Here is a 14,472-nt window from a genome sequence, read left to right as displayed (position 1 = left end):
TTAGTATGTCATTCACTTTCTAGCCCAGGGGTGTCAAACTCAAGGCTCGTGGACTGGATCTGGCCTGCATGGTGCTTAGATCTTGCCGCAGGGCCAACCTGGAAATAGCAAAGGACCGGCCCGCAGTGCCTCTGCTAGCAAAGAGTGGGGAGGGCACAGCCTCCTGCAGCATTCTGCCAGCCAAAATATTACAAGCATTAAATATATTTGGAAAAGTTAATCTTCCTTTCCAGAGGCAACAGCCTAGAATGGCATCCACAAAGAATATTTCTACTTCTTTTCATCTGTGATTTGAAGATAGGCCTGAATTGCTGTAATTTTGATCACCTTGACTCAATTGAGACTACTTTCATCACCTTCTGTCGGGCCATACCTTAAGCAGAAGGGTTACTTGTACAGTACTTGCTTTGATCTCCCCTAGCAGTTCACTAAGCATTTTGCAACCTGGGAAGTTCATAATCCAGCATAATGTAAACATCCTCAGTGTGAATCCATGTGATTTCCTTGGCACTATTGGCAGAATAGGACTGTATTTCTAGGCATCTTGCAATGCTAATTAGAGCAATGTTTCTTAAAGTGTGGTCATAAAACCCCTGGTGGGATCCCCAAGACCCTCTTAGGGATCTGCAAAATCATAATTATTTGCTAGCCTAAATTGAAAAATAATATTAAAATCCCATCAAACAATTGTGAGATGCAATAGCAGCAGCAAACACATCACTTTTAACTTTTAATGTAGTAAATATCAATAAATACAACCCATATTAAAGTTCTTTTGGGATCTTCCTTAATTTTAAAAATGCAAAGGGGTCCTAAAAACAACGAATTAGAATATTGGAACTTGCAGTGCCAATCCTTCTGGAGGGTACTAGGCCCAGGTAGGTTGCTATAGAGATCAAATTTTATTTTTTTTATTTTTTTCCAATATGTGCAGTAAAAGAGCGGGAGTGCTACTCCCGCACTAGCAACTGTATACACAGGGTTCAGATTTCGCGCCGTTCGTCTGTAGAACCCGATTATTGGTGGTGTGTGAGGCAGAGGGAGGAATTTTACACCTGAATGCTTTTTCTTTCTTTTGTTTAAGACCCAGGAAATCTTGGCTCCTCTTCCATCCTTTAGTTCCACGAATCGAACATGAATCTCCTCCAATGAGGCGCGGGGTGAGGGGAGGGGTAGAATACATGAAAGCGAAAGAGAAATGAACCATCTTCCCGCGCGCGCCCTTTTGTTCTCCTGGGCTCATTTCCCCGCCGCGCTGCAAAATCAGGCCTGGGAAGAAGTGGGAGTGGCGTTTCGACCCTTCGCTAAGCGCCCCACTAGCCCCCCACATCCCAGGAACTGAAAAGCGATCATGGAAGACGGAGAGAAATTGCTCGGAATCCTTGAGGATCTGACAGACAAAGATCTGAAGAAGTTTCTTTTTTTATTGTACGACGCCATCCCGCGCGGGAAACGCGACACTGTCTCTCGGGTGGATGTAGCGGAAGCGATCTTGCAATCCTACCCCGAAAACGCCTTAGATGTCGTCGTCGAGGTGTTAAACAAGATCCCGAGGAAAGATCTCGTCTTGCAATTAAAGAGGGAGCCGAGACGAGGGGTTCCTCGGTATGATAGAACCGAAGAAGAAAGGGAAGCGGCAGCGGCGGGTAAGCATAAAGGCAAGGCAAGCAGCCGCACACCGTGCTAGCAGGCTGAGATCTGTAGAAACCGAAAGTTGCTGTCGTGGAACTGTATGTAGGATTATCAAGGATAACAGGACACGTAGCAATAATCACCTCAGCCCAATTACCCATGCTTTAAAATAGCAAAGACAGAAGAATGTAGCTGCATGCTGCGGGCCAGAAAAAACATTTTTTTTTAAATGTATGTATCGATCATCTACTGTCCTGTGTTGAAAAGTGTCCCTGCTGTCAGGGAATCACAATTTGGAGCCTCGTTGCGTTTTACAAGGCAAATCAACGCAGGAATGGAAAGGCTTTCAAAGAGCCTTGAGTTCTTTGAAATAATCCAGAACAATTGAGATGTATGCTTGAGATGAGAATGGGGAGATAGAAGAGAGACTGGGAAAAGTACAGAAATCAGTGTGAATATTGTTGGTTGCAAGATCTGCATTTAAACCTAGTCACCGGGTCTGGAATGATTATTGCTAGTTGTCCTTTCTAGTTATAACTAAAGGAGAATTCCGAAGAAAAAGATTATTATTATTATTTTAATAATAAAGCAGATAATAAAAGGATGGTAAGAGAAAATACAGAATAATGTTTGTTAATATAGATCAGGGTACCCATAGAAGAGAATACCTATATCTGAATGTTGAACTGACAGTCCCCCCTCACACCCCATCAGTGTTTCCCAGTCTTGACAATTTCACAATGTGTGGTATTTTGGGAATTAAAGTCTATACATTATAAAGTTGCCAAAAATGAGAAACGCTGACATACATTATATTTTTTTAATGAGTAGTTAAACTGGCCACCTTGAGCTAAGAAAAAAGTCACAGGGCCTTGATCCATGAGTCGAGCCAGGTTATTATGGGTTTGCTGCTTATTGATATTGCTGGTTGACTAAAATTCATCAACAGTTTTAGGGGTAAATTAGCAAACAAGTTTTGGAGGGCATAATGCAGTTCATGATACCATAGCTGTGTTTTCTTTGATAACAACCACTCACAATTTTTCCCAAGTTAAAAAGCATATAGTGTAGCCTTATTAAGGATGTGTTTCATCAATAAATAGAGGTTGAGTGATTAAGCCAAAGGTTTTGCAGAACAGATGAGCTTTGAGGAAAAAGATAGAGGTAAATAAAATCCACTGAGCATACAGTGTATTTAGGCTGAGTTGATGCAGCACCAAAAATAAACAGGATGAAGGCAAAAGCATTGCAAATGCTTAAGTTATGGATGCTGTAAATTCTGATCTTCCCCAAAAAGCTGCAGTCTAGGTAGAACTAACATGGCAAATCTGCCAATAAGAAGAATCTACATTGTCTCTGATGGAAGAAATGAGCAAAGTTGTGGTGCACCTGAGTCAGGTGCCATCTGGGGTGGCAGACGTAAAGCAAGGTTTTCTTCTGCTATCCTTTATAGTTGAGCCCGACCTCTCAAGATTCCAGAACAGCAAAGGAGCGGCAGCTGCTCTTGATTTGGGGGTTATTAAGAGTGTGGGTGTTTTAAAAACACATATCCCATGAATTATGATTGACTCTTTTGACTGGCAAAATTAGGACTCAAAAATTAGTCCTTGTAGTTTTTGAAAAGCCCACAGCTTGCAAATAAATCCATGAGGCTTATTCATGCATAATATTTTTATAGTGTTACTAAACAATCCATGACCCATTGGGTCATTCTTTCTACATATAATATATAGGCTTACTCCATTTCCTCTCCCCACATGATCCTCAAGAGAGCCCTAGTGAACCCTCCTCCTCTCCTTCCTCAGCTGACCCACAGAACTGCCTGCCACTTTGCTGGGGGATGGATAATTTCCTTACCAGATTCCTTAATGCTTCTATAGTAGCAGAGTTTCTATTGTACTGCCTTCACTGGAAAAGTTCTTAAAAATTCAGATATTCAGAAATGAATCTGCTTCGAAAGTGTCCCTATTGCACAGTTAAACATCAGGAGTTGAACATAGGAAATGTTTTGTGACATTTTCTTTATGTCATAAAATACTTTACGATAATTTTTATCATAACTTGTTCTATAAATTTGTCAGATTTCAGTTCCACCGGAGTCATGGGTGCTGGACTTTGGCTGCACATTCTGTAAGGAAGCCCATTTGTGGTACCTTGTTTCAAAAGGTTTTACCCTATGGTGCCTTGTTTCACCCAATTGTGAGTTACAGACACAAAGGTTTGAGTAGTATACAGATACAAGGCCCATGATTGTAACAGGGTGGATTTGATTTAAATCAAGTTGATTTAAATCACAATTTAAATCATGATTTCAATCACTAGTAAAAAGGCTTGATTTAAATCAACTCGATTTAAAACATAATTTTTAAAGAGCAACTGTCATCTCTGCTATTCCTTTGACCCACTGTTGACTCACCGATAGTCCCAGTGTTGCAGAATATACAGCCTCATGCTACATAACTAAGCTCCATTTCATGCTGAATAAACTAAATTATTTATGTATCTTAAATAGAAAACTATCTTACGATAGAGTTTTACCCCAAAAGTTTTTTATTAAAATAAATTCAATAAAAATAAAAAAAAATCCGATTTAAATAAAAAAAAATCCGATTTAAATAAAAAAAAATCTGATTTTTTTGATTTTTTTAAAAAAAGTCATTGATTTTTATCCACCCTGGATTGTAATCAACCATTGCACAGCTTGTGGTATATATGTTTGTGCCTTCAAATCTGGACTCCTGATGACAGCCTGGACAAGTTCATACAGTTTTCTTGGCAATGTTTACGGAAGTGATTTTCATTTTTTTTCTTCCTAAGCCTGTGGGAGAATGGGTGATCCAAAGTTCATGTAGGCGGTTTCATGTCTAATGACTAGAACTCAGTCTCCCAGTTTCTAGCATGATGCATTTAACCACTACACCAAACTGACTCTGTGTATAATTTATTAATTTTTTTTATAAAGCTTGTTGGGGGGGAGCATATCTAAATATCCAGAGTCCACATCCTGTATAATGAAATCCCCAAATTAAAATACTTTAACCATAAAATCCCTGCTTTTATAGTTGCCTAGGAATACAGCAAGCAGATGGCGATATTTTTCTTTATTCTATTTGTCCCATGAAAAGTAGATCATAATCCAGCACTTTTTATGACCCTAACCACCATCATATAATCTTGCATGATGACTTGGTTGTTACGGTAGTAACACTGTAGTATTAAATCCTTGAACAGATTTTAGGCAAGTATAGGTAGTCCTCAGTTAATGATCCCCTCATTCAGTGGTGCTGAACAAGGGGTAGTAACAACTGCTTCTTGGCAATCTTGCAGCGTCCCGCAATCTTGTGATTGCCATTTCTAACCTTCCGTGCTTGCTTTCTAACCTTCCCCAAAGTCAACGGGGGAGCCAGGAGGGAAGGTTGCAAGTAGCCTGGCTACTTGCCATTTCTAAGCACTGAAGTCATGCGATGTGTACTTTGCAATTGCATTGCTTAGCAACAGAAATCCCGGTCCCAACTATTGCTGTTAAGCAAGGACTACCTGTATGATATTAGAGATAATAAAGGAAAGCGGTGTCAGCTCATCTCTTTTACATCTGTAAATTTTCTCTTCTGTCATTTTTCAGCACCATCCAAGCTGGTTTCACAAGAACAGCTGATGAAACTAGCCAGGAAAATGGGCAAGAACTGGAAGGAGATTGGCATTTTGTTCCTGGGTATGGAAATGTCACGTCTGGAGCACTTTGAAGAGGAGCATTCTAAAAACATGGTCATGCAAATTTTCTCCATGCTGTTGGACTGGAGGAACCGTGAAAAGAACAAGGCCACCGCACGCAATCTGTATAACATTCTCAACAAGGAAGGGGTAGAACTTGACATCAGTGCCTATGCTTTTCTTTTAGAATAAAATGCAACCGAAAAAGTTCACCCAACTCTGCAGAAGATGAGCCTCACCAGGATTCAATGTCTGCTTCACCACCTGTGGTACTTAATATTGGCGTATTAAATACCAAATTTTCTATTCAATGGGATGCCATTGTAGGGATTTTTTTTTATAGTATCAGGAGAAACAAGGTGCTTCAGAACAAGTGCTGGTGCTTTCTTAACTCAGGTATACATTTTCCTGGGATTGCTACTGTTGTGAGCCCAGAAAAAGACAGTCCTTCTTTAAGGAAGTGACAAGTGCACAATGTGTGACCCCACCTGCTTTAAAGCATATTCTTCGCTTTGGATCTGAAGTGCTGCGAAGTACTAGTAATAACAGTAATTTGAGATGTGGGTTGTTGGTAACACTTTCCATACTGGACAAATTTTTAACTTCTTTCCCAAGTTTTCTTTCCCTTGTTTTTTCATCTGTTGCAGTAGCTCCTTTTAACAGGCCTGCAATTGTTCTTTTCTCTTTATTTTTTCTCCCTTTTTATTTTCTCTTTTCGGTGCTGAAGTTTTATTTGCTTTATATAAAATGATGAAGCAAATCTAATTCTCTATCTTCTCCACTGTATCTGCGTCATGTTCTTGTCTTGTCTTGTCCTGACTTCACTTGTATCCTCTCCCATTTCTAAAAAAATACCTCCAATCAGCTGTTCCCAGAGGTGAATTTTAGCAACAGGTTCCTTGGTTGTGAGCTCTGTGCCTTGCTATTTTTTCTGCCTTTGACACTTCTGAAACTCTGTTCCAGAAAAAACTTTTTTTTTCTGCGTCTGAAAGCCTCCGAAAGGCTTTTTTTCTGAAACTCTGTTTGGAGGCTTTTTTTCTGAAGCTTCTTTCAGAGGCTTTTATTCTGAAGGACTATCTGTACTCTGTTCAATCTCCTTTCTGGTATTAGTATTGGTATTGGTATACAGATTAACCTCTTCCGATCTGTTGGTTATTGTGTCATTCTCCAGATTTGTTAGCATAGTTTGGTTAGAACCTTTACTGATTCTTCTTTCGTTGCTTGCCATATTATTTTAGATAAAAGCCTTTCAGAGGCTTTTTTCAGCCTCTGAAATCTCCGTTTGTGAGGCTGGGTGGGGCTACATTCGGAGATTTTTAGAGTCAGCATATTGCCCCCAACAATCTGGGTCCTCATATGTGTATATATATAGAGAGAGATAGAAGATAGACAGACATGATAGATAAGATGATAGAGATAGATAGATGATAGATAGATAGATAGATAGATGATAGATAAATAGATAAATAGATAGATGATAGACAGACAGACAGACAGCAGTAGCACGTAGACTTATATATCCCTCCATAGTGCTTTATGAGAGATACCATCTATCAATTCACACTTCATTCACCGATGGTGTTATAAAGAAAGGAAATGAAGCATTTTGAAACCAAACCCAGTAATACTTACCTCTCTAATCACAGAGATTGCATGTCCTTTTAAATGCATGTCATTGGCTTCCCATCCTTTTCCAGTACAAACTCCTGAGCTAGGGTCAAATACTGTGCTAAGATGGTGCAATGCTGTTTGTTCATTTGCAATTTGATACAATCCATGATTTTATTGTGTCTGATTGTATTACCTTTTTTTTGGTCATTAAATGAATCACAAGGTCCTTAAGCAAATCCAGCTTCTCCCATTAACTTTGTTCTTGGGAAGCCCTCTAGGAATGTCATAAATAGCAATCATGTAACCCCTCCTGGATGCTGCAAATATAGGAAATAAATGCTACTTGTCTAGTACCCAAATTTTGATCATGTCATCGTGGGGATGCTGCAATGGTCACAAGTGTAATGACTGGTCATAAGTCAAGTTTTCAGTGCTGTTGTAATTGAATGGTTGTTAAACAAATGATTGTAAGTCAAGGGCTACCTGTACTCACTGCAATGCCCGTTAACTCTGGACAGAAGTAAACTAGTAATTTCAGTTCAAGGCTTAAATTTTTAGTTTAGATTGTAGTTTAAATAAATGTCTGTGCCTTGTTGGTTGTTATTTTAAAATTCACTTTAATGATTCATTGCTTACATTATACTGACTGTAGGGCTTCTTTCTTGTTTACTGTCTTTGCTTCTGTAAATTCTAGGTCCATGTTTGTCCTATGTTAGTTTTTAAACTTTTTAAAAATCAAAAGGATCATTTAATATCTCTACCAAAATAACGTTTTAAAAAATATAAAAGACTTAATGCTGTTTGGAGGCAGAAGCTTTACTATTTCTAATGCTGCCATGTATAAACTGGTGGAGTTTTATAAAAGCAGTACATTTAAATACCTAGGAAGGTAAGTAAAATGCGCATACAGTACATAAATTCAAACTCCGTAGCCCTTAAGCTTTACATTGTTTTCATCTTTTCCTCCATTAAAAATACAAATAACTTTAGTAGGTTAAACAAGTAAAGCAAGAACCCAGGAGTCTGTGAGTTCTAATCACACCTTAGGCACAAAGCCAGATTCATGTCTTTAAGCCAGACACTCCTTCCCAGCCCCAGGAAGAAGGCAATGGTAAGCTACTTTGAAAATTCTTGCCCCAAAACTATAGGGACTTTTTAAGGAATCAGTACTTATACTCAAATGGGAAGAGAGAGAGAGGAATGTGGGTTAGATTTTAGTTAAATCTTACTTGAAAAGTAGAAGTTAGTTTGCAAAAAAGAAAAAAAAGAACTATCCATTTTTATCTTCTAAGGCAGGGTTTGTCCATATCATTTTCTTGTTAAAAATACAGGAGTGATTTACCATTGTCTTTCCCCCCTAATATGAATCTGAATTAATGCCTTTGCCATTAAGTGACTATCTGACTCCCAACATCTTCCTACACTGTTCCTGCCAAATATAGGTGCCCACTTGCTTTAGCTGGACAGCTGGGTGACTTTCCCATCTGCTGGGAATATATACTCTTGGCATATACTCCCAATATTCTTCACTCGTCCCTCCCAGAACAGCCCCGGTTCACGATGAAGCAGCACAGTAGAAATTGGGGGATATACCATTGGGAAATCTCAGACCAGGTTAGGAGCAAATCATCATGGAGACTATGAGTCCTTAAGACCCAGCAACGCATAGAGCAGGGTTCGAGAAGCAGAGGTGCTGTACTTTTGATCTGCTAATCCCTTAAACCATCAATCATTTTTCTTTCTCCAGCTGCTCTTCAAGAAGAGAAGGTATACCAGAAACTTATGGAAAAGCACTGTGGTGATTAGGACAGAAGAAGTGAAGCCAGAATAAATAATCACTAGGAAGTTACAATTTCCCAAGGGCTACCAGTTCCAAACTGCAAAATTCCAAGCTACTATCTGGCAGCAAAGAGATTGAATTGTCTGTATCTATTTGCTGCTATTTAGTGGCTGTTGGATTTTGGAGTTCACCTCTGATAATCCTAGGCTTTCCTTGTTTTTCTTTTGCAGAAGGCAGTGAAGAAATTAAGATAATAACATTTGCTTTAATTTTGGAACACACCCAGTTACAGAAATAGATAACAATGGAGGGAGGGAAGGGGGCGGGTTACTGTTACATCTTCACAATATGTTTGTCTGTAAAATGGTTTAGTAGCAGCAAACACACCATGCCAGTGGCACCTGTTCACAGGTCCCTGTGCATGGTTGGAGAAGCGTAGCTTCCAAGCCATTTCAACAGTGGTGCACAGTGATTGGAATTAAGGTGATTGATGTCTGCTTTTGAACCACATACGTAACTGTTCTAATCTGTATGGTACGCAATCTATAGATCTCCGCCAAGCCTCTCAATTTCATCAAGGAAGAAATCTAGGTCATCTCTGGTGACTGCTGGATTGGTGACCACCTGGCGGAAAAAGTTCACTTTTTTGCCATGTGGCTGATAGCCCACCAACATGGAACCTTTCTTCATCATCCGCTCCTTAATCAGTGGAGCTACCTAATCAAGGAAAAAAACAAAACCACTCAAGCTGGTTGCACTATATGGTATAAGATATTCCCCCCCACCCCACCCCTTTTATTTTCTTTTAACAACCCTGTATTCCCTTGCATCGGTGTGGAGTCCGGGCAACTGAATGAAACTGAGAATTTACTAGCCAGGTGCCCTTCCTGTTGCCTATGCCGAGTTCACAGCAGATATTTTCTCTGCACCCAGAGACAGAAATATCTGCCACTACCTAGGATCGAACTCACAACCTCCTGATTGTGAGGTGAGAGCTTTACCTCTAGGCCATCATGCCGCTCATATTCCCCCCCCCCCTTTTAATGAAACTTTATTCCCAGACAGGCTCTAAAAATGGCTTTCAAATGTGGAATCAAATTAGGTGCAATTTTTACCAATGATGGCTACGTAGGGTTGCCCCCTTGATGTATATACTAAACGTTTATATGAAAATCTGGCAAAACCCATATATTGAAGATTCAGTTACTATTCATGACCTTTTTCCCAGATTACCTATGTGCCAATAGATCCTAATCCAAATCAAAATCACTTACTTGTGGCTCAGGCAACAGGCGCTCAGATGAACCAGATCAAAAATATCATTTTTGGAATTAATGGTGGATGATACCTCATAAATTAGGACACCAGAAGCCCCCTGGCAAGGCTTCACAACATCACTGGCCTCTTCACCAGGGACCAGGGACGCTTGGCATGGCTTTGCCTCTGCAGTTTGTGAGTGCTTAGCATGCGTGTCCTGCACTTCTAAGCTTTGCCAGCTCTGTTATAGGTGGGCTTTACTAGCTGCTCTCTAGCTTTTTCACACGAGCATTGTGAAACAGGTCAATGGGCTGCGTTTGCAGACGTATAGACTTACAACCACGTTTGAGTCCCCAAAATTCTGTTGCTAAGCAAGGCCATCATTAGGTGAGCTTTGCCTCATTTTACGACCTTTCTTGCCACAGTTCTTAAGTGAATCACTGCAGCTGTTAAATTAGTAACGTGGTTGTTAAGTGAATCTGGCTTCCCCGTTGACTTTGCTTGCCAGAAGTTTTCAAAAGGTGAGATCGCATGATCCCGGGGACATTGAAACCGTCATAAATATGAACTAGTTGCCAAATATCTACATTTTGATCATGTGACCTTGGGGATGCTGCAACGCTCCCAAGTGTGGAAAAATAGCCACAAGTCACTTTTCTCAGTGCCCTTGTAACTTGAAACAGTCACTAAGTGAATGGTTGTAAGTCGACAACTACCTGTATCCTTGAGTGACTGGGTGGAGCTTGCTTTAACCTGGAACTAAATTGGACTTGGAGTGCTAGCTGACAGTTAACCCCTCCTTCATGTTCCATACCACTCTAGCCCACTCCCCTTACCCTCAAATAAACATGCTGTGGAAATAAGGTCAATGACCAATGGATTTTGTTCAGTGATGGGATTCTACTGGTTCTACCCGGTTTGAGCGAATCAGTAGCGGCAGCGGTGGGAGGCTCCGTCCACCCACTCACCCGGACATCATCACGGCTGCTGTGCACATGCACAGAGGTGGCACGCGCACTCACAGTTCCGAACCGGTAGCGAAGGTAAGTGAATACCACTACTGGTGTTGTTGCCTCCATCTGGATGCCCTTAGTCTACGTCCTCTTCTGTCACTGGGAAACTGAGTATTAGGCGGCAGTTCCCAACCTTGGATTTTATGTAGGTTTTTAAGGTACATCTCCAACATAACAAGCCAGAATGTCTAATTGCCAGTTGTATGAGATGATTGGACTTCTAGCCCTATAACATCAATGGATGTAAGGCTGAGAACCACTGCATCACAACACAAGTGGCCCATATTTGCCCCTTGTCTTTCTTTTCTGCAGAGCTCAGAGACAGGAATTAACATTCCTGTATTGCATCCTGCTTGATGCTGTATACAAGCAACAAATGTGCACATGTCCATTTATCCTGAAAGAGCTCTCCTCCTTTTTAATGAATGCTGGATCCAGAAACGTGTGAACTCTGCTCTGACAGGTAGGCCACAGTCAGTAAAATGGGATCTCACCATTCCTCTACTCTAATACTAAGCACAGGAGCCCCCCAGGGTTGTGTGCTAAGCCCTTTCCTTTATTCCTTGTACACACATGACTGCACCCCATTGTTTAACACCAATGCAATTATTAAATTTGCAGATGACACAACAGTGGTGGGGCTCGTTAATAAGAACAGTGAGTCTGCTTACAGGAAGGAAGTACAAGGGCTGACATTGTGGTGTAATGAAAATAATTTCACACTTAACACCACAAAAACTAAAGAATTTATAATTGACTTCAGGAGGAAGAGAGATGTACATCTACCATTGTACATAAATGGTGAGGAGGTGGAGAGGGTGGATAGTTTTAAATTTCTGGGCATTTATATCTCGGAGGACCTCTCATGGACTATGAATGTTAACATGCTTGTGAAGAAGGCACAGAAGAGGCTGTACTTCCTGAGAATGCTCAGGAAGATAAATCTATCTCAGTATCTACTTCTGTCCTACTATCGCAGCACCATTGAGAGTGTCCTGACATACGGCATTCTTGCATGGTATGGGAGCATCTCTGTAACAGACAAAAAAGCTCTACAGAGAATCATTAAAACTGCCCAGAATATCATCGGACTCCAGCTACCAGCCCTGGACGACATCTTCGAATCTCGCTGTTTGAGAAAGTTGCATAACATTCTCAGAGACTCTTCCCATCCTGCTTACAATCTTTTTGGACTGTTGCCTTCTGGCAGAAGATACAGAACAATTAAAACTCGGACCACACATTTTCTGAATAGTTTTTATCCCAGAGCTATAATTGCACTCAACAATGAACTAAAGGGCCACCATCAGTGAGCTGTTGGACAGTATTACTTGGTCTGTTGTGTGGATTTTTGCGGGAATTAGGGGTGGAGAATTGTGGTGGGTGGGAGTGTGTTTGGGGATTGTTATGTATGTTGGACCTGGTCTTTGGGTGTTAAGTGTATTTCGTTGTATGGGTATACTGTGTATACACGTACAATGACAATAAAGTTATTTATTTATTATTTGCACTTCTTTTACAACCCAGGAGCCCCCAGAGGGATTTTTCCTGCTCTTATTTCCTATTTCAAAGATGCCAACATTTACCTTCTCCAGTTTCACCCAGTAATCAGTGCAGCCTTCCTGTCCTCGCAGACTGGGAGGTACATACCAAAAACAGAGATTGATGAACTCTGGCTGAAAAAGTTTAAAAAAAGGAGTAAGAAATCCTAAAAGAGAAGCATGTGAAATGATATTTCTTTCCTCTAACCTTTGTACAGTAGGAAGTCACTTTCTTATGGCAGTGACACATTGTCAGTAAAGAAACTGGAATACAGAACCATAAAATGGTTTATTTGGTTTTGATCTAGCATGATGTATAAACCCAACCATTGTGGCTTGTAATTCATAGTTTATGTCACCTATAAGCAATTTATGATCTCCCTGTGAGTCAGTGGTGGGATTCAAAAATTTTTACTACTGGTTCTGTGGGTGTGACTTGGTGGGCGTGACAGGGGAAGATTACTGCAAAATCCCCATTCCCTCCCCACTCCAGGGGAAGGTTACTGCAAAAGCCCCATTTCCTCCCAATCAGCTGGGACTCGGGAGGCAGAGAATAGATGGGGACAGGGCCAGTCAGAGGTGGTATTTACGGGTTCTCCGAACTACTCAAAATTTCCGCTACCTGGTCTCCAAAACTGGTCAGAACCTGCTGAAACTCACCTCTGCTGTGAGTACCCTAAGGGGTCCAAGACTTCTCAAGATTGCATTACTGCAGGTCTGTGGTAAACTGTCAAATTACATGGCTTAACTTCTTATTTATTTATTTATTTATTTATTTAATTTGTATACTGCCCTTCTCCAACAGGACTCAGGGCGGTGAACAGCCATGGTAAAACATAACATATAAAATTTAAAAGCAATTTTAAAAACATTAAATAATTTTGGCTATGCAATTAAAACAACCTGGATTAAAACCAATTACAAATTAAAACCGAAGGGATGGGATCAAGCCAGCCCGGCTAGGTGAAAAAGATGTGTTTTCAGGGCCCGACGAAAAGTCCGGAAGTCTGGTAACTTCTTGCACTGTTTTAGCCAGAGCAATAAAATGGATACATTAGCCATCCAAAAAGCTAAAAATACTAGCTCCCATTTTTTAAACGGTACGTCAATCCCCCACAAAAATGAAATCAAAATTCCTGCCTCCACCCCTTTAGATGACACCACTACATTAAAGGTAAAAGTAAAGGTTCCCCCGCACATGTGTGCTAGTTATTTTCAGCTCTAGGGGCGGTGCTCATCTCCGTTTCCAAGCTGAAGAGCCAGCACTGTCCGAAAACATCTCCATGGTCATATGGTTGGCATGACTAAACACCGAAGGTGCACGGAGCGCTGTTACCTTCCCACCACAGTGGTCCCTATTTTTCTACTTGCATTTTTTACATGATTTCAGACTGCTAGGTTGGCAGAAGCTGGGACAAGTAACAGGAGCTCATCCTGTTACGTGGCACTAGGGATTCGAACCACTGAACTGCCGACCTTCTGATCAACAAGCTCAGCGTCTTAGCCACTGAGCCACTATGTCCCCTACCACTACATTACTGCCCTTTTAATATTTGCTTTTAAAAAATGAGACCCAGGCAGCCAAAAAATGTTGCAAATCCCAATTTCTGGATTCAGCCTGGTGTAGTGCTTAAGGCATCAGGCTAGAAATTGGTAAATTGTTGAGTTAGGCATAAAATCAGCTGAGTGACCTTGTGCCAGTTACTCTCTCAGTCTCTTAAGAAGAAGGCAAGGGCAAACCGCTTCTGAAAATCATTCCAAGAAACTGCAGGGATTTATCCAGGCAGTTGGCAGGAGTCAACAATGATTTGAAAGCACACACAAGCACACAATCTGGCTTAGCAGTATGTGAAAACATGTTTCAAAAACCCAAAAAAGAAAACTGCTGACTTAATGGACAGTTAGAACTGAAGTGTCAGATCATGAA

The 14,472-nt window shown here is 40.7% G+C and overlaps 2 protein-coding genes across 8 annotated transcripts in view; one reads left to right on the top strand and one right to left on the bottom strand.

Annotated features, from left to right (window-relative positions):
* Nucleotides 1–1,093: 1,093 nt before the first annotated feature.
* Nucleotides 1,094–7,569, top strand: LOC148115323 (FAS-associated death domain protein-like). Of its 2 annotated transcripts, none has more exons than XM_087886733.1 (2): nucleotides 1,094–1,646; nucleotides 5,255–7,569. In XM_087886733.1, exons 1-2 carry the CDS (start codon nucleotides 1,352–1,354, stop codon nucleotides 5,533–5,535), a joined length of 576 nt encoding a protein of 191 aa, XP_087742859.1. In that variant the 5' UTR covers nucleotides 1,094–1,351; the 3' UTR covers nucleotides 5,536–7,569. The 2 variants fall into 2 exon arrangements, with proteins under 2 accessions (XP_087742859.1, XP_087742857.1); XM_087886731.1 differs by having other exon boundaries at nucleotides 1,171–1,658.
* Nucleotides 7,570–8,982: 1,413 nt separating this feature from the next.
* CSAD (cysteine sulfinic acid decarboxylase) overlaps nucleotides 8,983–14,472 on the bottom strand; it is a 33,555-nt gene continuing 28,065 nt past the window's right edge. For 3 of the 6 annotated variants that reach the window (XM_060688975.2, XM_087886727.1, XM_060688972.2), the window contains 2 exons: nucleotides 12,591–12,680; nucleotides 8,983–9,451 (listed from right to left, as the gene is read on the bottom strand). In XM_060688975.2, the coding sequence (XP_060544958.2) occupies nucleotides 9,278–9,451; nucleotides 12,591–12,680 (264 nt within the window). In that variant the 3' untranslated portion in view covers nucleotides 8,983–9,277. The remainder of the gene's footprint in view (nucleotides 9,452–12,590; nucleotides 12,681–14,472) is intronic. The other 3 variants (XM_087886730.1, XM_087886728.1, XM_087886729.1) reach the window with 1 other exon arrangement.

The sequence above is a fragment of the Pantherophis guttatus genome, chromosome 2, assembly GCF_059756535.1.
Source record: "Pantherophis guttatus breed Tessera chromosome 2, ASM5975653v1, whole genome shotgun sequence".
In the NCBI taxonomy this organism is placed as follows: Eukaryota; Metazoa; Chordata; class Lepidosauria; order Squamata; family Colubridae; genus Pantherophis; species Pantherophis guttatus.
Note: the sequence above shows the minus strand (reverse complement) of the source record. Positions and strands in the feature narration are given on the sequence as shown.